Source organism: Stenella coeruleoalba (genome assembly GCF_951394435.1).
Source record: "Stenella coeruleoalba genome assembly, chromosome: 4".
Lineage (NCBI taxonomy): Eukaryota > Metazoa > Chordata > Mammalia > Artiodactyla > Delphinidae > Stenella > Stenella coeruleoalba.
Genome location: NC_137149.1, coordinates 100,792,951 through 100,820,401, shown reverse-complemented (window position 1 = coordinate 100,820,401; position 27,451 = coordinate 100,792,951). Strand labels below are relative to the sequence as shown.

Sequence of the window (27,451 nt, the reverse complement as noted above, 5' to 3'; positions counted from 1 at the left end):
TTATTTCTTCAGTGATCTTTTGTTTATTTAGTAGTGTATTGTTTAATCTCCATGTTTTTGTATTTTTTACAGATTTTTTCCTGTATTTGATACCTAGTCTCATGGCATTGTGGTCGGAAAAGATACTTGATATGATTTCAATTTTTTTAATTTTACCAAGGCTTGATTTGTGACCCAAGATATGATCTATCCTGGAGAATGTTCCATGAGCACTTGAGAAGAAAGTGTATTCTGTTGTTTTTAGATGGAATATCCTATAAATATCAATTAAGTCCATCTTGTTTAATGTGTAATTTAAAGCTTGTGTTTCCTTATTTATTTTCATTTTGGATGATCTGTCCATTGTTGAAAGTAGGATGTTAAAGTCCCCTACTCTGAATGTGTTACTGTCGATTTCCCCTTTTATGGCTGTTATCATTTACCTTATGTATTGAGATGTTCCAATTTGGATGCATAAATATTTACAATTGTTATATCTTCTTCCTGGATTGATCCCTTGATCATTGTGTAGTATCCTTCTTTGTCTCCTATAGTAATCTTTATTTTTAAGTCTATTATGTCTGATATGAGAATTGCTACTCCAGCTTTCTTTTGATTTCCATTTGCATGGAATATCTTTTTCCATCCCCTCACTTTCTGTCTGTATGTGTCCCTAGGTCTGAAGTGGGTCTCTTGTAGACAGCACATACATATGGGTCTTGTTTTTTTGTCCATTCAGCCAGGCTGTGTCTTTTGGTTGGAGCATTTAATCCATTTACATTTAAGGTAATTATCAATATGTATGTTCCTATGACCATTCTTAATTGTTTTGGGTTTGTTATTGTAGGTCTTTTCCTTCTCTTGTGTTTCCTAGAGAAGTTCCTAGGGAAGTTTCCTAGAGAAGTTCCTTTAGCATTTGTTGTAAAGCTGGTTTGGTGGTGCTGAATTCTCTTAGCTTTGGCTTGTCTCTAAACGTTTTAATTACTCCATCGAATCTGAATTAGATCCTTGCTGGGTAGAGTAATCTTGGCTGTAGGTTTTTCCCTTTCATCACTTTAAATATGTCTTGCCACTCCCTTCTGGCTTGCAGAGTTTCTGCTGAAAGATCAGCTGTTAACCTTATGCAGATTCCCTTGTATGTTATTTGTTGTTTTTCCCTTGCTGCTTTTAATGTTTTTTCTTTGTATTTAATTTTTGATAGTTTGATTAATATGTGTCTTGGTGTGTGTCTCATTGGATTTATCCTTTATGGAACTCTCTGCACTTCCTGGACTTGATTGACTATTTCCTTTCCCATATTAGGGAAGTTTTCAACTCTAATCTCTTCAAATATTTTCTCAGTCCCTTTCTTTTTCTATTCTTCTTCTGGGACCTCTATAATTCAAATGTTGGTGCGTTTAATGTTGTCCCAGAGGTCTCTAAGACTGTCCTCAATTCTTTTCATTCTTTTTTCTTTATTCTGCTCTGCAGTAGTTATTTCCACTATTTTATTTTCCAGATCATTTATCTGTTCTTCTGGCTCAGTTTTTCTGCTATTGATCCCTTCTAGAGAATTTTTAATTTCTTTTATTGTGTTGTTCATCATTGTTTGTTAGCTCTTTAGTTCTTCTAGGTCCTTGTTAAACGCTTCTTGTATTTTCTCCATTCTATTTCGAAGACTTTGGATCATCTTTACTATCATTACTCTGAATTCTTTTTCAGGTACACTGCCTATTTGCTCTTCATTTGTTTGTGCTGTTGGATTTTTACCTTGCTCCTTCATCTGCTGTGTGGTTCTCTGTCTTCTCATTTTGCTTACCTTACTGTGTTTGCGGTCTCCTTTTCGCAGGCTGCAGGTTTGTAGTTCCTGTTGTTTTGGTGTCTGCCCCCAGTGGCTAAGGTTGGTTCAGTTGGTTGTGTAGGCTTCTTGGTGGAGGGGACTTATGCCTTTGTTCTGGTGGATGAGGCTGGATCTTGTCTTTCTCTTGTGCAGGTCCACGTCTGGTGGTGTGTTTTGGGGTGTCTGTGGCCTTACTATGATTTTAGGCAGCCTCTCTGCTAATGGTTGGGGTTGTGTTCCTGTCTTGCTAGTTGTTTGGCAAAGTGTGTCCAGCACTGTAGCTTGCTGGTCGTTGAGTGGAGCTGTGTCTTCACGTTGAGATGGAGGTCTCTGCGAGAGCTTTCGCTGTTTGATATTACATGGAGCTGGGAGGTCTCTGGTGGACCAGTGTCCTGAACTCGGTTCTCCCACCTCAGAGGCACAGGCCTGACACCCTGCCGGAGCACCAAGACCCTGTCAGCCACACAGCTCGGAAGAAAAGGGAGGAAAAAAGAAAGAAAGAAAAAAATAAAATAAAGTGATTAAAAAAAATGAAAAAGTAATAAAAAGAAAGAAGAGAGCACCAAACCGAGATACAGATCCACCAGTGATAACAAGTGCTAAAAACTATACTAAAAAAAATAAACAGAAAAAATGAATAAAATGACAGACAAAATCCTAAGACAAATGGTAAAAGCAAAGCTATACAGACAAAATCACACAAAGAATCATGCACGTACACACTCAGAAAAAGAGAAAAAGGAAAAAATATATATATATATAAAGGAAGAGAGCAACCAAATCAATAAACGAATCTAGCAATGATAATAAACTCTAAATAGTAAGGTACGCTTAAAACCAAAAAAAAATTAGATGCAGAATTCAAACCCCAAGTCAACAGTTGCTCCTAAAGTCCACCTACTCAACTTTGGGATGATTCGTTGTCTATTCAGGTACTCCACAGATGCAGGGTACCTCAAGTTGATTGTGGAGCTTTAATCCACTGCTCCTGAGGCTGCCGGAAGAGATTTCCCTTTCTCTTCTTTGTTCGCACAGCTCCCGGGGTTCAGCTTTGGATTTGGCCTCGCCCCTGCGTGTAGGTCGCCTGAGGGCGTCTGTTCTTCGCTCAGACAGGACGGGGTTAAAGGAGCTGCTGATTAGGGGGATCTGGCTCACTCAGGCCAGTGGGAGGGAGGGGTACGGAATGCGGGACAAGCCTGCAGCCCCAGAGGCCAGCATGATGTTGCAACAGCCTGAGGCGCACTGTATGTTCTGCCAGGGAAGTTGTCCCTGGATCACAGCACCCTGGCAGTGGCGGGCTGCACAGGCTCCCTGGAGGGGAGGTGGGGAGAGTGACCCGTGCTTGCACACAGGCTTCTTGGTGGCTGCAGCAACAGCCTTAGCGTTTCATGCCAGTCTCTGGTGTCCGTGCTGATAGCTGTGGCTCCTGCTCGTCTCTGGAGCTCGTTTAGGTGGTGCTCTGAATCCCCTCTCCTCGTGTACCCCGTAACGATGGTCTATTGCCGCTTAGGGAGCACCAGACTTTTTCCCGGACTCCCTCCCGGCTAGCCGTGGCGCACTAGCCCCCTTCAGGCTGTGTTCTCGCAGCCAACCCCAGTCCTCTCCCTGGGATCCGACCTCCGAAGCCCGAGCCTCAGCTCCCAACCCCGCCCGCCCTGGCGGGTAAGCAGACAAGCCTCTCGGGCTGGTGAGTGCTGGTCGGCACGGATCCTCTGTGCGGGAATCTCTCTGCTTTGCCCTCTGCACCCCTGTTGCTGCGCTCTCCTCCGCGGCTCCGAAGCTTCCCCGCTCCGCCACCCCCAGTCTCCGCCCGTGAAGGGGCTTCTAGTGTGTGGAAACCTTTCCTCCTTCACAGCTCCCACCCCCTGGTGCAGATCCCGTCCCTATTCTTTTCTCTCTGCTTTTTCTTTTTTCTTTTGCCCTACCCAGGTACATGGGGAGTTTCTTACCTTTTGGGTGGTCTGAGGTCTTCTGCCAGCATTCAGTAGGTGTTCTGTAGGAGTTGTTCCTCATGTAGATGTATTTCTGATGTATTTGTGCGGAGGAAGGTGTTCTCCATGTCTTACTCCTCCGCCATCTTGAAGGTCTCCCTCTGCACCACAGTTTCTTTATCCGTTTTATTGGACACCATTTTTGGGTGTTATAATCAGGGCTGCTATGAACATTCTTGTACATATTATTTGTTGCACGTACATATACATTTCTGGTAGGTTTACACCTAGAAGTGAAATTTCTGTGTCATATATTCAGCTTTAGTAGATATTTCCAGTTTTCAGAGTAGCTTTATCAATATATGCTGTTAACAGAAAGTGTCTGAAAAGTCTGGTTGTTCCGCATCCTTATCAACACTTTGTCTTATTGTTGTTGTTGTTATTATTTTAGCCAGTCTTGAGATGTGTAGTGATATCTCATTCTGGTTTTTATTAGGATTTTCTTGATAACTAGTAGGATTGAGCGTCTTATCATGTTTATTGACCTTTTGGTTATCCGCTTTATGTAATTGCCTGTTTCAGTCTCATCCCTTTTTCTGCTTTTGTTATTGATTTGTAGAAGAGGAATTCTTCATGCACGTTTGAGTACTTTTTAATATGTATAATTGTGTGTGTGTGTGTGTGTGTGTGTATATATGTACCTTTTCTCACTCTGTGGCTTACTTTTCACTTTCTTGGGATATTTTGGTGAAAAGATGTTAAGACTGAATTTAGCAAAATTTTCCTATAGTTAACACTTTTCATGGTCTCTTAATCTTTGCCTGTTCCAAAGTCATGAAGATAGTCTATGTTTTCATTTAAGTGCTCTTTTGGTTTTTCTTTCATATTTAGGTCTACAAACCATCTACTTTCAATTTTTGTGTTTGATGTGAGGTATGGCTCAAGGTTTATTTTTTCCCCCATGTGAATATCCAGTTGACCTAGCACCATTAATGTGAAGGCCATTCTTTCCCATGTCATGGTAGTGTTGCCTTGTATTTTAGGTAATCATATGTGTATAGAGCTGTTCTAGACTCTGTTCTCTTCCATTGGCCTCTTTGTAAGTCTTTGCATCAGCATTGCACTTTTTTTTAACCCGTTCAGCTTTCTAATAGATTCTGATATATGAGGGTGTAAGTTGTTCAAATCTGTGCTACTTTTAACGATCACCATGGCTGCCTTTGGCCCTTTGAATTTCCATGTAATTTTAAAAAAAATTTCCCTTCTAGCATCCACAAAAAAAAAAAAACTTACTGAGGTTTCAGTTTGGATTGTGCTAAATCTATAAATCAATTTGGGGGACAATTGATATCTTTATGATAATGAGTATTCCAAACTATGAATGGTTTATCCTTTTACTTAATTAGGTTTTTCTTATTTTCTCTCAGTAACATTTTATTCTTTTCATTGTGTAAGTATTGCATATCTTCTATTAGATATTGTCCTAGTTATTTGATGTTTTTTGATGCTGTTATAAATTCTATCTTTAAATAAAATTTTGTGTGTTTCTGGAATATAGAAACATAATTTTTATAATGACTTTATATCCATCTTCCTTGCTAAATTCAGTTATTAATTCTCATAGTTTGTCCATGGAGTCCTTTGAGTTTCTGGATGGTTTTTAATTACAAATTTAATTTTCTTAATAAGTGTAGTACAATTTGTATTTTCACCTTCTTCTTGCATCATTTTTAGTAAGCTGTGTTTTTCAAGGAACTTGTTTATTTCTTATAAATTTTAAAATTTATTGGCATAAAGTTGTATAAAGTTTTTAAAGGATCTGTAATGATATTCCCTTTTTCATTTCTTATATGTGTAATTTGTACTTGTCTCTCTCTGATCCTTGTAGAAGTCTTCCAATATTACATCATCTTTCCACAGATTTAATTTTTAGCTGTGTTGATTTTTTAAATTTATATTTGTTTCTATTTTATTTCCACTTTTCTCTTTATTATTTCATCTAGTTTAATGACTTCTATTTTTTTCCTTTTCTAACTTTTTGAGATGAATATTAGGAAGCTGATATTCACCCTTTCTTCTTTTCCTAATTTAGGCATGCAAGGCTATAAATTTTCCCTCTTAGCACAGCCTTATGTCCATCACAGAAGTTCTAATGTGCTATTATTCAGTTAAAATATTTTCTGATTTCCACTGTGATGTCTTCTTTAACACATGGTTTATGAGTGTATTCCTTTATTTACATGTTTGAAGATTTTCTAATTGTTTTTGCTTTTGCTTTCTTGCTCAATTCCATTAGAGTGGAAAAGCACTGAATTCAATTTTCTTAAATTTGTTTAGACTTGTTTTATGGCCCAGCATAAAATGTTATGGTCCAACAATAGACAAATGTTCCATGATCACTTGGAAAAGAATGTGAATTCTGTCGTTGTTGGATACAGAGCTGTTTGTTACCAGTCATGTTTGTTGACTGTCTTGTTCGTATCATCTAAAAATGTACTGTTTTTCTAAATCTGTTTGTTCTTTAGTTAGTGTTGGTTGTTTAAAACTACCCACCATGATTAAAGGTATTTTTTCTCATTTTAGTTCAGTCAATTTTTGCTTTATATATTGTAAAGCTATACAATTAGTTGCATGTGAATTTAAAATTGCTATATCTACTTAGTGGATTGAGTTTTAAAATTCTTATAAATGTTTTCTTTATTTTAATAATGTTCCTTGCTTTAAAGTCTAGCCTATCTGATATTAGTATAGCTACATCTGCTTTATTTTCTTTAGTGTTTGCTTAGTGCACCGTTTTCCAAACTTTCATTTTTAATCTTTCCACATCTTGGTATTTAAGATCTGTCTCATAAGCAGTATATTACTTTTTTTTTATTTTGGTACATGACGATCTTTATTTTTTAATTCAAATATATATTTAATTTTCACTTAATGTAATTAGTTTCCTAGAGCTGCCATAACATAGTATCACCATCTGGGGATCTACAAACAGAAGTTTATTCTTCCTCAATCTGTAGACTGATGTCTGAAATCCAGGTGTCAGTAGGATTGGTTCCTTCTGGAGGTTCTGAGGGAAAATCTGTTTTATTCCTCTCTTCCAGCTTCTGATGTTTCAGGCAATTCCTAGCATTCTTTTGCATGTAGACACATCATTCCAATCTCTGCTTCTGTCTTTACATGATGTTCTCCCTGTCTGTCTGTGTCCATATTTCCCTCTTCTTATAAGGGCACCAGTCAATGAATTAGGGTGCACCCTAATTCAGTATGACCTCATCTTAACTTGATTACATTTGCAGTGATGTTACAGACGGTCCCCAACTTAACCATGGTTTGACTTAAGATTTTTGATTTTACAATGGTGTGAAAGTGATATGCATTCAGTAGAAACTGTATTTTGAATTTTGAATTTTGCTCTTTTTGCAGCCTAGTGATATGCATACATTACTCTCTTGTGAAGCTGGGCAACTCCCAGTCAGCCACACCATCACAATGAGTAAACAACGGATGACATCTACAACCATCCTGTAACCATACAACCATCGTGTTTTTCACTTTCAGCACAGTATTCAATAAATTACATAAGATATTTAACACTTTATTATAAAATAGGCTCTGTGTTAGATGATTTTGCCCAACTGTAGGCTAATGTACAGTAGGCTAGGCTAAGCTATAATGTTCAGTAGGTTAGGTGTTATTAAATGCATTTTTTTTAATTGAAGCATAGTTGGCTTACAATATTGTGTTGGTTTCCTTTTTGACTTAATGATATTTTCAACTTAGGATGGGTTTATCAGGACATAACCTCATTGTAAGTAGCGGAAGATCTATACTTCCAAGTAAGGCTATGCTCATAGGTACCAAGGCTTAGGACTTAAATACATCTTTTGGGGGGACACAATTCAGCCACAGCAGTAGTAATGATATATCTGGGATTATATCTACCATCTTACTCTTTTCCTATTTGTCTTGTCCCAATTTGTCTTCCTCTTTCTCCATTTTCTTGCTTTCTTTTGAATGGCTCAAGTATTTATTATTCCATTTCCACCTTTGATTAGCTGTTTACGTAAATATTCTTTTATATTTTTAGTGTTTACCCCAAAATTATACAAATTATTCATACCTTGCTTATTATAGTTTAATATACTTTTTGACACTTCCTAGGGAAATACTAGAATATTAGACCAATTAATCCCATTTACCGTTCCCTACCAACATTTGAATTGTTACTGTGATGTGTTTTAATCTTATAAATATTTTTCAATTCCCCCAAATGGTAAAGATTCATTTTCATTTTTCTATTTTTCCTGCTGCTCTTCATTCCTTTCTATGCAAGTTTTCATGAGATAACACTTTTGTTTTGAAGAACTACCTTTAGTATAACTTTTCCTGTGGGTCCTCTAACAAAGGTTTTGATTATTGGTCTATTTTCATTCTGCTTATATGAAAATATGTTTATTTTGCCTTATTTTTTTTGTTTGTTTTTTTGCTGTACGCGGGCCTCTCACTGCTGTGGCCTCTCCCGGCGCGGAGCAGCAGGCTCCGGACACGCAGGCCCAGCGGCCATGGCCCACGGGCACAGCTGCTCCACGGCATGTGGGATCCTCCCGGACCAGGGCACGAACCCGCGTCCCCTGCATCGGCAGGCGGACTTCCAACCACTGCGCCACCAGGGAAGCCCCTTGCCTTATTTTTGAAGGTTATTTTAGTGGACTATTTTCTTTGAGCACTTTAAAAATATGATTCCACTGCCTTATGCTTTTCATCATTTCTATTGAGAAGTCAAATTGCCAGTCATATTGTTGTTTCCTTGAAAATAACGTTTTTTTTCCTCTGTGATTGATTCTACAGTTTTCCCATTGTCTTTGGATTAATTAAATTAAGATATTAAAGCGCTTATAATGGTGCCTAGGATATAGTAAGTATTACTTTTGTTGTTAATGAGATATGTTAAATAAGAAAAAATAAAAGAGAATCTTAAAGAAAAATCTTTTATTGCAGTAAATATAGTATATGCTGTTTCATACCAAAGAGGCAAAATAGAGATATTTATTAGTATTTGTATTTAAAGTATATTTAAAAGAATAGTTCAATTGGCAAAATTTTATTATACAGTCTTAAATATTAAAAATGACAGAAGAAAATATCTTAAAATATTTTGTAGTGTCTTTTAATCTGTTTTGTGTGTATGTGTGTGTGTGTGTGTGTGTGTGAATTTCCATCATACAGAAAAACACTGGCATTCATTCTTCTCTTTGGTAATGTATGTTCATTTGTATAAAACTGTAAATTTCAACAAATAATATTTGTTGCTCAGTCTCTCACAGAAGATCTTTTTCCTTACATGTAGAAATGTAAGCAAGTAAGTGTATTTGTCAAGCTGTTTTGCTATGTCACACAGTCAAAAATTTGGAAAACAGAATTCTCTAAAAAAGAAATTTCTATTTGACAACTGTTAGCTCCTATGGAGTCTTATGAGAACATGATCTTTCAAGTCAAGGGTCTATATTCCTTTCAGCTTACTGCAACATTGCTTGATTTAAACTTCATCATGATTGCAATATTGGTCACTGCCAGAAAGTAGGAAATTCAAGGGAAAAAATAATCTATTTATTGTGTAAAAGGCGTTGACCTAAGATTGTAACACAAACATGAACTATACAGGGATAAGTAAAAGCAAATGCCACCTGGGCAGTCAGAGTGATTCCACAACTGTGTGGCCTTACCCCAATTAAAAAAGGATTGGAAAAATTAGAACTGTCCCATCCAAAGTCAGTAACCTTGTGAGATCAGCAAGCCACAATTGCCTTTTCCACATTGGAAATTGGAATAATGATTTGCTCAGTCTTTCTGTCCTCCTCCCTTAGAATAATTCTTCCTACAGTTCTGTAATAAAAAGTGTTCGTTAATTATATACAAAATAATCCTAATGATGTAATACTTAATCATTCCATGTAGTTTACTAATTTTGCCAGCTTCTTAAAGATAAGACTATTTAATTTTACCCTTGATGATAATTCATTGATAATGGTTTTGTCATATTAAAGTAGTAATGTGCATTCAGATTGATATAATTACTAACAGAGTTTAGTCATTCAGTTAGCATTTTAAGTGCTTGGTAGGTAGATCTCATCAGAATTGCTGGTATATCCTCAGTAATGTTATTATTAAACCAAACAAGTCTTAGTATTTCTAACACCTTCAAATTCAAATGGTGCCCAATATCTGGAAGGAGGAGGGGAAATAACTGTGTTCTTTCAGTGAAAGATTTAGCAATTACATATATTTTTTCAACATGGCCTTTTCTCTGTAATATATTTCCACTATGGCATTTGCTTAATTTTTCATGCTCATGATAATAAATGTTAGTAAAATGTTAACTCATATAATTTAATTAATTAGTACAAATCAAAAGCATAATAGTCTGGATAGCTGTATACTATATTTTGAGAAACTCAAAACAATTCACTAATCTTAATTCATTATTTGCATGGTAATACCTCGAGATCTAGGTTAAGTCTCATGGGTAGCATCTCCATTTTATATTGTTACAGAAGCAAAAAAATCAAGGGCACTTCCCAAGGCTGATAATATAAGCAACTATATTAACCTTTTTCACTGTTTTGGTTTTTTGCTTTGTTTTGTTTTGTTGCTTATTTAAGAAATTATTTTTCCAGTAGTAAAAATTAATTTTGTTGAATGTTATATTTTCTACTTCCTAGTCCTCTGCATGGGTTTTTAGGAAGTCTTGCTCTTTCAGTTACAACAACCTGAATGTTCTGATTTTCATCTAGTCAGTAGCCAGTTTTAAAATGCAGGTTATTTATTCCTCTCTGGTCTCTTCAGTCTTTCTTAGATTTTTTTCCCTATTTTCTTTTCTCTCTTTTTTTTGTTTGTTTCTTTTGGAAGACCTCGCACCTCTCTGCCTTTCATTCAGCCTAGGTAAATTCACTTTATAATCTCTCCCCTGTATTTTAATAATACACATTGGCTTTTAAAATTGTTAAACTCAATTAATCCTGAGTGTATACGTTAGCAGGCTTAGGTGGCTCCAGTCCAAGTCTGAGGTACCTCTCTTATTAATAAAAAGAATTAATACTTTACATGGCGAGAAACACTTTATGCATATAATAATTCTTAACTAACATGGAAAGGCTTTAGTTACTTTCCTTCTTGGACTATTTCATAGGTTAATATTGTTACACTGATAGGACTGAGAAAAATGAAATCTAAATAGCAGATAAAACATTTATAAGTTTTTGAAATAGAAGAACATATGTAGTTTATTGTTTATTGTATTAGGTTCTATCATCCAAGCTAATTATGATCACGTAGAGAAAAGACATTACATTTTTAATACAAGCAGATCAACAGAAAATGAGTATTTCGTACTGTAGTATATAGAGCAGTGTACCATAAATGTGCACCCAAACCACCTGATTCAGGATCTGCCGGAGTACTTCTTGAAATGTAGATTCTAGGGCCCACTGTAGACTTAGTGCAGTAAAATGTCTGGGTAGAGACCCTAAGAATTAGGTGATTCTTACGTACACAAGCATGCTATAGAACAGTCGTGTTTCTTTTGTTTTCTTAAGGTTAACTAGAATGACAGATGGTTTTATTTAAAGACCTATAAACTATACTAAAGGAGTATCCAGCTTACATAAATATCAAAGTAGTTTATATCATGTCAGGAGTATGAAGGCGAGGCCTTTTGAAGAATGATCTCATAGGCCTTCTTTGGCAAAAATCTGGCAAATGTCCTCTATACTCTAGCTGGGCTTACATTAACCTGACATTCTACCCCCTAGGAAGTAAATTTTGTGGCTTGATTTAAAGTATTTTTGTTATCAAGTCACTTTTTTGGGGAGGAGAGAAGTCAGTCTTTGTGGGGGGCCTTTTACCACTCTTACATAAATTATTTTTCATCAATTTAGATTTCTGTATTACATCCTTCATGATGTTTTCCAAAGTTTCATATTGCCATACTCATGTGTCAAACAGGTATTGGTATATGAGAGACTCAATTTATATTTAAATCTTTTTGGTCTTTTTTTGTAATTTTTTCTCAGTCTGTAGTATATATGCAGTGAAGTTCACAAGTCTTAAGTTTTCAGCTCAGTGAATTTTTACAAACGTAATCATCATGCATATCAAGTTATAGAATAATTCCAGCATCCCCAAAGCTTACCTTGTACCATCTCCTAGTCAGTAAGCCACCAAAGGTAATCACCATTCTGAATTCCATCAACATAGTATAGTTTTGGCCTTTCATGAAATTAATATATATAATATAAATTGAATCCTACAGCATTTGTTCTTTCTTATCTCGTTTCTTTAACTTAACATTATATCTGTGAGGTTAGTCCATGTTGCTGTGTGCAGTAGCAGTTTGTTCTTTTTTTTCCATTTATAAAGCAGTTTTATTCAGATATAATTGATAAGTTGCTGAACACATTTTACATTTAAAGTGTTCAATTTTATAAATTTAGACGTATGAATACACTCATGAAACCACCACTACAATCAAGATAGTGAACATACCCATCACCTGCAAAAGTTCCTTCTTACCCCTTTGTTTGTTCATTTGTTTGTTTGTTTTGAAATCTAGTTGATTTACAATGTTGTGTTAGTTTCAGAATAATAAAGCAACAATAGTTTTACAATGTTGTGTTAGTTATACAGCAAAGTGATTCCATTTTTTATATATAAGTAAATGTTCTCTCTCTCGCGCGCGCTCCCTCCCTCTCTCTCTCTCTCTCTCTCTCTCTCTATATATATATATATATATATATATATATTCTTTTCCATTATTGTTTATTACAAGATATTGAATTTAGTTCCCTGTGCTATACAGGAGGACCTTGCTGTTTATCTGTTTCATATATATCGTAGTTTGTAACTATCTGTTAATCCCAAACTCCTAATTTATCCTTCCCCACCTTTCCCCTTTGGTAAGCATAAATTTGTTTCCTATGTCTGTGAGTCTGTTTCTGTTTTGTAAATAAGTTCATTTGTATCATATTTTAGATTCTACATATAAATGATATCATATGATATTTGCCTTTCTCTGACTTATTGCACTTAGTATGATAATCTCTAGGTCCATCTGTGTTGCTACAAATGGCATTATTTCATTCTTTTTTATGGCTGAGTAATATTCCATTGTATATATGTACCATGTCTTCTTTATTCATCTGTCAGTGGGTGTTTAGGTTGCTTCCATGTCATGGCTACTGTAAATAGTGCTGCTATGAACATTGGCGTGCATGTATCTTTTTGAATTATAGTTTTCTCCAGATATGTGCCCAGAAGTCAGATTGCTAGATCATATGGCAACTCTATTTTCAGTTTTTTAAGGAACCTTCATTCTGTTTTCCATAGTGGTTGTACCAATTTACATTCCCCCAACAGTGTAGGAGGGTTCCCTTTTCAGTTCATTCTTTTTAATTGCTTTATACTATTCCCTTGTACAATTTAGCATGATTTATTCATCCTATCTATTTTTTCAGTTTTAGCTATTATAAATAACTATGAATAATCTTGTTTGTGTATTGTGGTGGGTGTACATATGTGCTCATTTCTGCTTAGTGTTTGCATAGTAGAATTGCTGTCATAGGATATGCATATATTCAACTCTTAGATAATGCTAAGTGGTTTACAAGGTAGTATACCAACATATATTCCCAGTTCCAGTTGATCCATATCTTACCCAATGCTTGATATTGTCAAGTTTTATTTTCCAGTTGTAGTGACTGTAGTAGGTATGTTTTACCTGACTTTAATTTGTTTTTCCTGATGTCTAACAATGTTGAGAACATTTGTATGTATCTGTAGGCTATTAGATTGTTATACTTGTGAAGTGTACATTTAAGGACACATTTTAAAATTGGATGCTGTCTTGTTCTTATAGTTTTGTAGGTGTACTTTTATATTCCGGATATGAATACTTTGTTAGATATGTTTTGCAAATATTTTCTCCAACTCTGTGGCTCAATGTCTTTAAGTATTAATGTTTATAGTTTCAGTGTAGAGGTCTACCACATCTTTGTTAGATTTTTTTCCTAAGAATTTGAGTTTTTATACTCTTTTAAATGGGATTTTTTTCCTAACTGCTGATAAATTTCATTTGTTTTTGTTTGCTGTTAATATATAAAATTCAAGTAATATTTTTCTATTTCGGCTTTGTATTCAGTGACTTGCTTAATTCATTTATAAATTCTGTAGATTCTTTTGGATTTCTATAAAAACAATCATGTCATATAGAAATAATGACATGTTTATTTCCCCCTTATAATTCTTTTTTATTTTATTTTCTTGCTTTATTGAATTTTTTTGCCACTCTGTGCATGTCTGCAGATGACTGAGAAAGCACTGTGAGTATTGACTTGGGGGTTACAAATAAATTTTAGTGAGTAAGCAAATTCACAAATACAAAATCAACAAATATTGGGGATTGACTGTATTTTATATGTATATATATGTAAATAAATGTATACATATACATGAACTATAATATTCCATACAGTGTTATAGTGTGTGCCTTTGTATGTATTTATGATGAGATACAATTTATTTAATTATACACCTACTCTCAGATGTATGACTTGTCTCCAGTTTTTCTTTGATATTATCACTTCTAGTACCACTAGCAACTTCAGCAACAATTAGTTGTTAATGCTTTGCTTTTCCATTCTTCCACTTTTTGTGCATTGATACATTATGATCCATTTAAATCCTCATTTTCTCTAAACTCAAACCACTTACCTGCTTATTTGTTGACTCATTTATTTGTTTAATGAACATTTATTGATCTCTTAATGTGTTTCAGGCTTATTGGACTACTTTTTAGCACATTTCCCCATTTAAAAAAAATGGATGCAATCGTTATTAGATTTTTTTTTTACTCACAAAAATATTCTGCATTCAAGAACATTTATTTATGTCCCTCTGTCTACTTTATGATGGAATCAATATAATGAAGCATTCCAAAGCAAATTGGATAAAGGTGCACTAACTCATATATCATATGCTTCTTATATGAGTACAACAGTTATTATTAACAAACACTATGTAGTATATACCTAGCTTTCAGCCTTGTTGTTATATAAAGTTATGTGCTATGGTGAGTTTTATTACCTGTGACCAGTCTTTGCTTTACCAAGAACTTATTCTGACTTTAATCAAACAAGAGGAAAAATATAGCACATGAATTTACCCTTGAAAAATTTTTTTTCTTTTTTGAATTTTTGGCTTGACAAATGTTAGTGGAAAGTTATCTGGGACTGCTAAATATATTGATTAGAGTCAGAGGGGATGATCCTCCAACAGGGAAGGCTTTGATCGATTCCTTTAAGGATTTTTTTAGATATTCTTTTATTCAGGTAGACAACATTCTAGGCTGATGAAATAAGAAAAATGGCAACAATGAGTAGACTGTGTAATGACCAATAATTAGGTTAACTCTTCTGGAGAAAAAAAACTAGGATACAAAAAGAGATGTGTACTTTAGGTAGTGAAATGTCTGGCCAATTATAAAAGGTTTAGATTTAATGAGGAAAGGAAATTTGTACTACCAAATGCTCTTGGAGTAACATTTAAAGTAGATAATTTAAGTGACTGAACATAGGATGGGTGTGGACAGAAAACAGCAAAAGAGAAGACACAGTCCAATATATAGAACATGGAATATGACATTGGATGCAAGAGTGCAGATAGAAATGGCAAATCTAAGAATATTGTGTAGCAAGTATTATCAGAATTTGGCGATGACTTGATGGGGCAGGCAAAGTAAAAATTGACTTCAGGGTTTTGATTGCCTGGAAAGGAAGTACAAGAAGATTGTTGAAGGATGTACTATGTTGAGATAAGTTAATGTTTTGAGAATAATAATAATGAGAAGCCATTGGACCAGCAATGTAGAAATGTCATATAACTCAAGATATGTAGCTCAAGGGTTTAAAATGTATTAAAATTCTATGACTGAATGATTTATCCAAGGGAACATGTATAAAAAGAAAAGAGCCTTGCTTGGGTGATTCTCAGCCAATTGGAGACAAGGACAGGATCCAGCAAAGGACCACCTAAAGAGACATATGGAAAACTAAGAGTAGAGAGGAATGAAATGTCGAGTTGGAAGACTGCATCAGTGAAGAGAATGTGGGACGATTCACTCAACTGGAGAAAGCAAAATGGGCTAGAACTGGAGACAGTGGTTACAGACAAAGGAAAAGAAATCCTGATTTGACTCAGGTCAGCTTCTATAAAGAAGCAGCTGTAGTGACTGTAACCTGGAGTGGAAAGGGGTAAGGAGGGCTCTCTACAGGTTAGGGAGTGAACTTTATTATTACATTGCAAACCACACAAAGAGAAAATGTACTTCCAGGAATGTTTTGTGTAAACAAATGCCTGGACTAGGTCAAGGCGTTTATAAAATATTACTTAAGAACACCTGTCACATAATAGGTACTCACTAGATGTTTGTTAAATGAATGAGTCCTCTCTCATCCCTGTCTTGAACACGTCCTCTGGCTTTTGGTGCATTTTCTGAATACTAAAAATGTAATAATAGTGATACTAGTGAAACAGTTATAGTAAGTCCCCTACATACAAACGAGTTCCATTCCAAGAGTGTGTTCATAAGTCCAATTTGTTCATAAGTCCAACAGAGTTAGCCTAGGTACCCAACTAACACAATCAGCTATGTAGTACTGTACCTAATAGGTTTATAATACTTTTCACACAAACAATACATTAAAAAAAACACAAAAAATAAAACATTTTTAATCTTACAATACAGTACCTTGAAAAGTACAGTAGTACAGTACAACAGCTGGCATACAGGGGCACATTCACATCTTTGAAAGTTCACAACTTGAAGGTTCGTATGTAGGGAACTTACTGTATATGGAAATGTAAGCTAGAGGCCATATTGGAAGCAGTTTCTGAGGGATACGGGAGAGAAAAATAGAGGTATTCGTCAGACTCCACAAAAGTACAGAATCACAGAAGCAAAATTCTAGAGGTAGGAGGGATCTTGCAGGTCACTGAATAGCTCAACCCTCTTATTACATGGCTGTGGATTTGAGGCCCAGTTTTGCTAAATAACTTACTATATATGTGTCAGGGTTCAGTTCCAGGAAATTGAAACCACACCAGCTATTTTAAACATGAAAGGATTTAGTATAAAGAATTAATTGCACATTTAAATTGCTGGAACGATTGGAGTGGCCCTTAGGCTTGGGCTCCAGTACTAGTTCCCAGAACGATGCAGCTGATTGACCCACCCGGGCAGCTGCTATTGCTGTGACGGGGAAGAGGGGCAAGCTGCCGCTGCTGGACCTGTTGACTCCAAGAACTTGCCACCGAAGATGCTCTCTGAGGATAACAAGCTGGCACTACTGCTACCGCACTTTCCTCTCAGCATCAACGCAGCTGGCAACCAGACCTAGGATGTTAATATAAAAAACCTTGGTCCCCACAGTGCATCTCCAACCACATTTGCCACTTCTGAGTTCAAATCTCACCTGAGTGCTTCTAATTGGCTTAACCCCATGCCCACCTGGGAGCCTAGCTGCAAGCACATTGGGGCTCACAGTTTCAGCTTCTGCAGCATTACAGGACACAAGGAAGTTGGAATGGATGTCGACTGACAAATCACCGGATTCACACACCTGCATCCACAACTAGGAAAGCACATCACTGCAACGAGAACATGAGAGGCCTGTTCTTGCAGTCTCACTGTTATCATTGGACCTAAGTGCACACATAACAAGAGAATTACGTAGATTCAGCTCTCCTTCTAGAAATCACACTCTATACTGAGAGACCTCTAAGTAGGGCAACCACTTAATTTGTTCAAACTGGACCACATTTGAAAGTGGAGAGAAAACATTACTAGTATTTATGCCAGGATAACAGGCATGATACAGAGATCATACAGGCCCCCAGAAAACTGGCTCCAAGCCTGTCTGTAAAACATGTAAGATTCTTCATGATCTTGCTTCAGTCTCCCTTAGTGACCACATCTGTCAGCACAAATCTTCACTTTTTGCTCCATCCTCTTTAAAGTCAGTTCTCCCAGGATATCAGTACTGTTCAGGTCTTCTGCACACACTACGTCCTTGTCTAGAATGGCCCTCTCTATTTCTCCACGTGTCTAACTTCTGAGTGTCTTTCAAAATCCAGTGCAGCTGTCACCTCCTCTGTTGAAATGCTCCCAGACTCTTCCAGGTAGGAAGCTGGTTCTTCTTCAGTTACATACTTACCTTGTTTGAAAATATCTGTTTATATTTCTTTCCTATTAAGCTGTAACCACCTCAGTGATAGGAACTGTGCTTTATTCCTAGAAACCAGATCGAATTCTATGCTGAAAAAGTGCTCAAGAAATGTTTGGAAATAGATGGATGGAAGGAATTAAGGAAGAGATGGAAGGAAAGAAAGCAACAAGGGAATGAAGGGAGCAAGGAACTGAAAGAAAGAGCGGGGGAAGGAAGAGAAGGGGAAGCATGAGGAAAGGAGGTCATGATCCTTTTCTAGTAACTCTAACATTTTCATTTGTGAGAATTCTCCTTATATTACCAATCTATTAGATCTTTAAAAGTACTGAATAAGTCGAGATGAAATCCATACACACTCACTTAGAAATAGAATTGCTACCTGTAGTCTGGATTTCCCATCTGATGTTTGAAGAAATTCAGCATTTATTGACCTTGATGACACTTCAGTGGTTAATGGTTTCACTCCATCTATGTTAATCTATCAAATATGTCATTCCTCACTTTGAGTTGAACATATAAATGTTTAGATTTCTTGCACTCAAATTGCAAAAAGATCTTTAAAATCTAGAAAGATTAATTTAGATACGATCAGACCTAGCACACCAATGAATCGTCCTTGTTTCCCTTTTTTTTCACTTATCACAAGATGATTCCTTTTTTGAGTAAGTGGTTTCATCCTGCTTGTTGTGGCCCTTGTTGTTGATTGTAAGGGATGGCCCACAGTGAACCTGATTTACAGAATTTATTTCTTGCCTTCACTTCCGTAACATGACTTCTTAAAGTTCACCCCCAATTTTCTATCATCTCAATGTGTTTTTTTTTAAACCTAGTTTGTAAATCTCTGAAAAACTCAGTGCAAAGCATTTTCTTTTTCATTCTTTTTTTTTAATATAAATTTATTTATTTATTACTTATTTCTTGGCTGCATTGGCTCTTTGTTGCTGCGTGTGGCTTTCTCTAGTTGTGGATCTTCATTGCGGTGTGCGGGCTTCTCATTGCAGTGGCTTCTCTTGTTGCAGAGCACAGGCTCTAGGCAGTAGTTGTGGCTTATGGGCTCTAGAGTGCAGGCTCAGTAGTAGTGGCGCACGGGCTTAGTTGCTCCATGGCATGTGGGATCTTCCTGGACCAGGGCTCAAACCCGGGCCCCCTGCACTGACAGGCGGATTCTTAACCACTGTGCCACCAGGGAAGCCTGCAAAACATTTTCAATGACTATGTCAAACATCATGTTCTTTGGACTGTAAGGCGATACCTGTGTTTGCTAAGGTTTTAATTTTTTGAACTTGCTCCATGTTTGTGTTAAGTAATAAGCAGATTTGCGGGGGGGGTGCTACCCTTGGAAGACAGTTTCTTTCTGTAAACTTAGTTACAGTGAATGCCTCTTGGCTCAGCCAGCTGGTAATGAACAAAGAAACTCATATCGTTTTATGTGAAAGGTGAATAGAATTTTTTTTGAGATTTACTGAATACTGCTCAGCTTTCTCTCCCTTCATCTGATACTGTGTGCTGCAAGGACATATTCCAGGAGATTTAATATCTCATAAAAGTGATTTTTGTATTAAAAGAGTGTTATCAGGGTGTTTACACTGAACATTTCACTACTACCCAACTTCCGTAAGTCCAATTAAATGTGTATAGAAAGTCAACTAAGGAAAGCTTAATGGCTATAGAAAATTCTAAGTCATTTTACAGAGTAACACGCCTATAAATCCAAGTTTCTAAACCCCACCATATGTTCTTAGCAAAGCCAAATTAAGTGAACTACTCTTGGCCAAGGTGGAATAACAGAGACTGGATTTACCCTCCTGCTTTAAACATCCAGAAACGAACAAAATATATGAAACAATAGTTTGCAAGACACTGGCTATCTGGCAGTGAAGGACAGTGATCCCCAAGAGATGAGAAACAAATGCAGTGAGACTCAACATTACCCCAGTTTACTGCCTGGAGGATTTCTAGTCTGAATCTCAGGGAAGGAGAACCCCGGTTGAGCCGGACAGAGTTGAGAAGCCAGAGCTGAGAGTCTGGGGAGTTGAAGGTGGACAGAGTTCACAGACTGAGTCTGGAGGAAGAGAGAGCTACACAGAGGTAAAACTCTGAAGATCTGAAGAGGTTCCCCTCTAGTGTTTAGTCGAGTCGTGATCAGCACATACAGGTGAAGAAACTGCAAAGCTTGGGAAAAAACCACGCAAGAGGATTAGGGGAACAGTGCCCACACTTCCGTAGGGCTGGGCTTAGTGCTTGTTCCCATGAGGCAGACTGGAGTATCTCATGGTTCACCCAGCACTGGATGGAGCATATGCAGAGGGGTCTTGCCTCAGTAGTGGTGAGTAGCTCTAGATGGGCACTGCTCTGATCCTGCTTAATACATCTTAAAAACAAGACCTGAAAGGACCAAACTGTTTTTAAGTAATTTAGCCACATCCAAGAACAAAGCTCATGAAATTTATAGGAATACAAAGATATTCAGCAGCCAAGAAGGTAAAATTCACTATGTCAGACATCTGATCAAAATTACCAAGTATGCAAAGATACAGGAAATCGCAGCCCAGAAGGGTGAGAAAAATCAGTCAGTCAAGACTGACAGAAATGTTAGAATTCAAAGCATTAAATAGCTATTAAAACTATATTCCATAAGTTAAAAAAATAGAAGATAGAAGAATACCCCCAATTTTTTTCTTCCACATGATCAATACTAGCTGGAAGGATGTATTATGGGCATATATTTTTAAAAATGTAAATATAACAGAGTTTCTTTTCTCTAGCAAATTTTATTCCTTACACTAAGAATAGTTTTATTTTTAGCAAATAAGTGACTTTAGTGGAAATGCACTCTAGGAATGGCTCAACAATCTTATTCGAATGCCAAAAATGGTATGTTATTAAATTTAACTTGGATAATGTCTTTTGTGGGTTAGGAATTGTACTATTCCATTCATTGTATTTGGTAACAAATATGGTTCTATTGTAAATTTGTCTTAAATGTGCAGTAATTATTATGGCTCAAATATACTGCCTACATAAGATATAATTATGAAAAGTGACCTTCCATCTAAACATAGGCCAAAACTATTTGATCAGTATTATTCAAATGAACATAGCACTTTAGATAAAAACATGTTGAAAGACTATTTCTTCAATATTTAATGTTCTGATAATACACATTTTTAACTTTATATCCTTATAACTAAATTTTAAAAGAAAATTTATTGGAGGTAGCCTAGTAAAATTTTGCTGCATTACAACAAAAAGGCATAAAGTGTATTTTTAGTCACTTAGTATAAAATTCTGGTCTGTCTTATGGATGTGTAAATAGCTAAATAATCTAAATGTCACCTTTACTCAACCTTTTATAGGTTGTCTATAAAATCTGGAAACATAGATAATATTTTATCTTTCAGAGCAGAGACTGAAGATGTCCTTGACAATGTTCTGTATATTTGTTTGTACCTCCAGACTTTATGGACACTCGGTTCCTCTTTAAAGGTGAATGAGAAGATTTTTTTCTTATTGTGATAAATTACTAGACTTCTACATTGTCATGAAATATTTTATATCATAATGTAGGATCTCTTATAGCGTAGTACCTTTTTCCATGTACAAATATATTTAAATTGTGAATTGTACCCTTGATCAAGGATTTAGCAGCAGATTAATTATACATATGATCCATCATGTATGATCAAAACAACCATAACAACAATAAGCAACTTTAATAATCTAAAATAGTGAAATGATGGCCCAATTATTAATTATGGAAATTTAGCCAGGAAGAAGATCCTCTAGGACTGCCTATTTATTTTATAGATAAGGAAACTGATGTGCAGATAAGTTTGACATCTCTCTCAAAATCATACAGATGGATCATAGCAAAGCTGGGCCTAGATCTCTATTTTCTTTGTATTGTTTCGTTGCCTTATAACAAACACCAAGAACTTAGTGGCTTAAAATAGCCCTCATTTATTAGCTCGAAGTTCTTATAGATCAGAAACTAAGGTCACTGGACTGGGTTTAAAGCTTAGGGTATCACAAGGCCAAAATCAAGGTTCTAGACAGTTTGAACTCTGCTCTGGAGGCTCTGGGAAAGAAGGAATCCACTTCCAGGCTCATTCAGGTTGTTGGCAGAGTTTAGGTCCTTGTTGTTGTGGGACTGTTGTTGTGGGACCATCTCCCCGCTGACTAGGGTTCAATGTCAGCAACTGAAGACCTCTCTCTGGTCCTTGCACAGGCTGCGTCTGTCTTCAAAACCAGCAACGGCAAGTCATGTCATTCTCATGGTTCACACTCTAGAACTTCTCTCCTCCCGCTTTCTCTCAGCAAAAGCTCTCTGCTTTTAATGGCTCAGGAGGTCAGATCAGGGCCAACTGAATAACACCTTTGTCTCACAGTCAGCTGTGCATATAATGTGATCATATCTCATCAAATTCACAAGTTCTGGGGATCTTTGTGGGGCCATTTTAGAAAGTCTGCCTACCACACTCTGAATCTATTCTGACTTTCTTTGTGTTATACTCTACAACCTCATTCTGAAAGATCTACAATATACATATAAATTAAAGATTTACATATATGTATAAAAGTTTGCATGTATCTCACACAAATATAACTCTGATATTCATGTGGCCCCTTCCATTACTTTACAATATCTCTGTCCATTTTCTGCCTTCTTTTGAACATCTTCACTAAAAATTGTGCACACTTCACCTTGTCACTCTTATTCCCCTCATCCTGTTTTATTCTTCTTACACTGCTTCATCATTCTTATCACTGGAACATAAGTTCTGTATGGGCAAGCTCCACATTTGATTTGTCCACTGCTGTACTCCCACGTGCTTAGAACAGTGCCAGGTCAAGCAGCCCTGTTCTTTAATTATTTATCAGAAATAATAAATACTTAATGTTAATATTCATAGTTTGGCTCTAAGGACTTGTTTAAAGTTTTATTAAATCATTCCATATACCCTTGGAGAAAAATTTAGTATGCTGAAGTAGAGTTTCTGGGGAAATTTGGGTAAAGAAATCCCTTTACCCTTAATAAAGTAGCATATAGGAGGCAACTGATAGAAGTAACTTGAGCTTTGAAACTGGCAGCTATGAAATGGAATTGTATGTGTACTTTATGCAGTTGATTTTACTTAGAAAACTTTAACTTCTAGCAGTGTCAGATTAGTAGAATGTAATCTAGTAAATTGGGTGTAGGGACCGCTTCCTCTACTCTGATTTAGTAGAGCTGAACTACAAAAGCCATAAATAAGAAAGAATATAATTTACTCAAGAGGAGGAGAAAAGTTCATTAGAATGCTATTAAATGTAGAGAGAAGTAAAATTTGAAAATTAGGGGCTTCCCTGGTGGCGCAGTGGCTGAGAGTCCACCTGCCGATGCAGGGGACACGGGTTCGTGCCCCGGTCCGGGAAGATCCCACATGCTGAGGAGTGGCTGGGCCCGTGAGCCATGGCCGCTGAGCCTGCGTGTCCGGAGCCTGTGCTCCGCAACGGGAGAGGCCACGACAGTGAGAGGCCCGCGTACCAAAAAAAAAAAAAAAATTTGAAAATTAAAAACTACACTATCTTCCATAATTAAACTATGATTTTACCTGAATAAGAGCAATGGAAGAAACAAACTAGAAAGTAGATCACTAGTAGAAAAGCCCTTAAATTTAAAATGATATAAAGAGAATAAAATAATTAATTTGGGAGATTTTTAATATAAACAGAATATATCATCATTTTCAAGGGACTGTACATCCCAAGAATAGTTTATTAAAGAGTGGGAAGGAAAATGAGGAAAATCAGTGACTGTAGCAGGAAGGACATAGATGGGTTTATTCATCAAGGTTCTTTTATTTTCAGTTGTTATGAACTAACATCAAACTGTTTTCGGCAAGAATTTTTTTCGAAAGCAGTAAGAGAAGAAAATCAGGTGGTAATATTGTTTATTGACTCACAAAACCGAAAAAATCAAAAGAATGGTTGAATTCAGAGGCTTAGAGTCATCACTGGAACAGAACTATTCTTTCCATTAATAATCTTCACTTTCCTCTTCTTGCATTAACCTTAGACCAACAACTGTCCTGAGCTTTCCCCAAGCACCTTCACTGTTATATTCTGCTAGTTTCAAGCTCAGTAGAGAGAACTTCTCTTCCCTAGTAGTTCCAAATAAAATGGTCCTAGGTCATAGTTTCATTGTCATGAGTTAGGCCATCTGCCCATCCAATTACTAGAGTCAAAGAAATGGAATACAGTACTTGGCCCTGCCTGGGTCAATGCCCACTGCTAGAGCTGAGTGTCCAGGGGTGGAGTGGGGAAGTGAAGGCAGGAGGGTGTAGGTCGTTGTACCTACATGAACTGCCTGGAGAAAGACAGAAGCCCCACACCTAGATTTGCCAGATTTAGCAACTAAAAATGCAGGATTCTCATTTAAATTTGAAGTTCGGGTAAACATGGAAGAAGTTTTTAGTATTAGGTAGGTCCCATGATAATATTTGGGACATACTTATACTAAAAAAAATTGTTGTTTATCTGACATTTGAATTGAATAGAAAATACTGTACTTTGTCTGACAACCCTGCCCACACCCAGACATTTCAGTGATTTATTCAAGAAATGGTTGGAATGGGGCTGAGCAAGCAGCAGTGATAAGTCCACTACTATAGGAACGAAGGACTGAATGTCAACAGCCATTTCCGGGCCAAAAGAATGCAGAAGTGATCTGTAGGCAGGCAGATTACAATAAGAGAAATGAAACATAAAATGCATGAGTGCAAACTAAGATAGAGTAAAAGAGACCAATGGAAGACTGTTACTAGGGAATGTGGAAGAGGAGGACTTATAAAGGAGGATTCAGGGGCTTCCCTGGTGGCGCAGTGGTTGAGAGTCCGCCTGCTGATGCAGGGGACACGGGTTCGTTGCCCCGGTCCGGGAAGATCCCACATGCCGCAGAGCGGCTGGGCCCGTGAGCCATGGCCGCTGAGCCTGCGCGTCCGGAGCCTGTGCTCCGCAACGGGAAAGGCCACAGCAATGAGGGGCCCGCGTACCCCCCCCCCCAAAAAAAGGAGGATTCAGCAATGTGAATTGCCTGTGCAATTTCCATTTCCCCCTCCTCTTTTATTTGAAGGCCTTCCCCCTTCATCTTTTTAAATAGGATCTCCGTACTATTCATGAACCCACACTTTTCCTAAACACGTACTTCAGAGGAGGCTGGCTTCAGTTACAGAAGTTGATTTCTGATTGGAATAAGGCATGTGTGAGTTCAGTTATCTTTGAATGATTTTTACATGGCCTTGTGATTCAGTTCAGGCCACTGAAACACGTAGTTAAATGTACCAGAGGGCTTCTAGGAAAGATTTTTGCCTACTTTTAAGAAAGACATGCAAAAGAGATATAATTTGTGGTACCTGGCTCTGATGCTGGAATTGGTGCAGCCATTCTGAAATAATCAAAGAAGTGAATTGGAAGACAAAGCAGGATGTGAAAAGATGGAAAGAAGTGTGTACCTGATCTATTGATGAACTGATTAGCCCAGGAATCACCCTACCTCTGGACCTCTTGTAGTGCAAATTAATATATTTCCTGATTGTTTAAGACACTTTAAATAAAGTTTTCTTTATTTGAAGCTAAAAACGTTCTAACTGACATATAGGAGATTGTTATAACAGTCAGGATTTTCTGTATATTGGACAATGAAGTGACCTTTCTATTTTGTTCATTCGCTAATGATCACAAACTCAAAGCATGAAAACATTGGGTTTTTTTACTTAGAAAGTAAGAAGTTTTCCGTTTAAAAATGCCATCTGCTACCCCTTAAAGTAGTCAGTGAAAACAAAAGCAAACATGTACTTTAGAATTAGAACTATTGGGGAAAAGAAATCACGGAAACTAATATTCATTCAACGGTAATGTCTTTTTTTAAGAAGAGCAACAGTTACTTAATGAAACTTCAAAATTGGCATCATAAATTGGCCTGAATATAGTTCTTTGAACTATCACTATGGAATTTCCCAGTTCTTGAAGGATTCAGCTGCTTTTCAAAAAAACATTTTATTAATCTTGGTATAATGGTACCCCCATATGTGTGGAGATGCTGTTACTGTATCTTTTTGGAATCACAACAATATAAATTTATTTAAATTATATCAATGGAAAAATCACTGTCCAATGATACAAACAGGTCAAAACAATTACTTAAGTTAACTCCTCTCTGTTTCTGACCTTAACAGATGACATGTGTTGGATTTTATGCCTATTTTTAGCTCTGATCTTAGGATCTCCACCTACCATTGGAAAATCCAGCTGGCATTCCAGTCACTTCATTTTCACGGCAGGAGTCTGTTCATGAAGAATGCCAAATTTCTACATATAGATTCATTCTGTGTTTATTGTTACTGCAAAACATTTTTTCCCTCATTTTCTGAAGTAGATGCACTACAGAGAAAGCTGCTGTGGGACATTTTGGTAAAGTGAATCTTACTTTATCATTCTCTTATTAACATGAAATTAACTTGCATTCCCAAAGGGAGTAGGAGAGCAGAGGGAATCTACACAATAAAATTAAATTAAAATTATCAGCAATTCAGATTTTCCTTTATTAATTCCAGATTTTTTCTCACCTCTGTTTTAAAAGAACTATAACCATTTGATATGTGACATATAAAATAAAATGTAGGAAGCTTTAAAAGGTATAGAAAACCTATCATAATGGGAAATCAGCAGCATCATGATAATCATCATCATAGTAGTAGTAATAGCAGTAAGTACAATTTGTTGAGCACTTATATCTAAGCACTGTATACAGTGTTTTTACTAATATTAATTATATAATCACAACAACTCTGCAAAAGAGGTATTATTATCCCATTCTACAGATGAGAAAACTGAGGCTCAGAGAGGTTAGGCATTTTAAGTAAAATCACACTTCTAGGGTGCGACACTGCCAGGATTTGAAGCCAGGTATATCTGATTACAAAGCTTGTGAACATTATATCGTAAAGTATGTATACTGCGAAAAATTCATTATGAATGAAGATGTTTCACAGCCTCAGACCTATTTGTTAATTAATAGGGATGTATATAAATAAAACATACCAGAAGTTATTCCACCACTGTCTTTTTTTCAAATGTTTGACATTGCCCACTTTAGGAATCACAGAAAAGAACACTATATGGCACAGGAGGAAATAGGGACACAAGTATTCTTTTTTTTTTTTTTAACATCTTTATTGGAGTATAATTGCTTTACAATGGTGTGTTAGTTTCTGCTTTATAACAAAGTGAATCAGCTGTACATATACATATATCCCCATATCTCCTCCCTCTTGCGTCTCCCTCCCACCCTTCTTATCCCACCCCTCTAGTTGGTCACAAAGCACCGAGCTGATCTCCCTGTGTTATGCGGCTGCTTCCTGCTAGCTAGCTATTTTGCAGTGTATATATGTCAATGCCACTCTCTG

The 27,451-nt window shown here is 36.6% G+C and overlaps 1 protein-coding gene across 17 annotated transcripts in view; it reads left to right on the top strand.

Moving 5' to 3' along the window:
* The window catches only part of ADAMTS3 (ADAM metallopeptidase with thrombospondin type 1 motif 3), a 611,755-nt gene that overhangs the window by 512,214 nt on the left and 72,090 nt on the right, over window positions 1-27,451 (top strand). The window contains exons 1-2 of one of the 17 annotated variants that reach the window (XM_079921105.1): window positions 13,331-14,102; window positions 21,407-21,491. The exons of 15 other annotated variants lie outside the window; for them this stretch is intronic. In XM_079921105.1, the coding sequence (XP_079777231.1) occupies window positions 21,467-21,491 (25 nt within the window). In that variant the 5' untranslated portion in view covers window positions 13,331-14,102; window positions 21,407-21,466. Of the gene's footprint in view, window positions 1-13,330; window positions 14,103-21,406; window positions 21,492-27,451 lie in introns of those variants that run through there. One more of the 17 variants, XM_079921106.1, reaches the window with a different exon arrangement.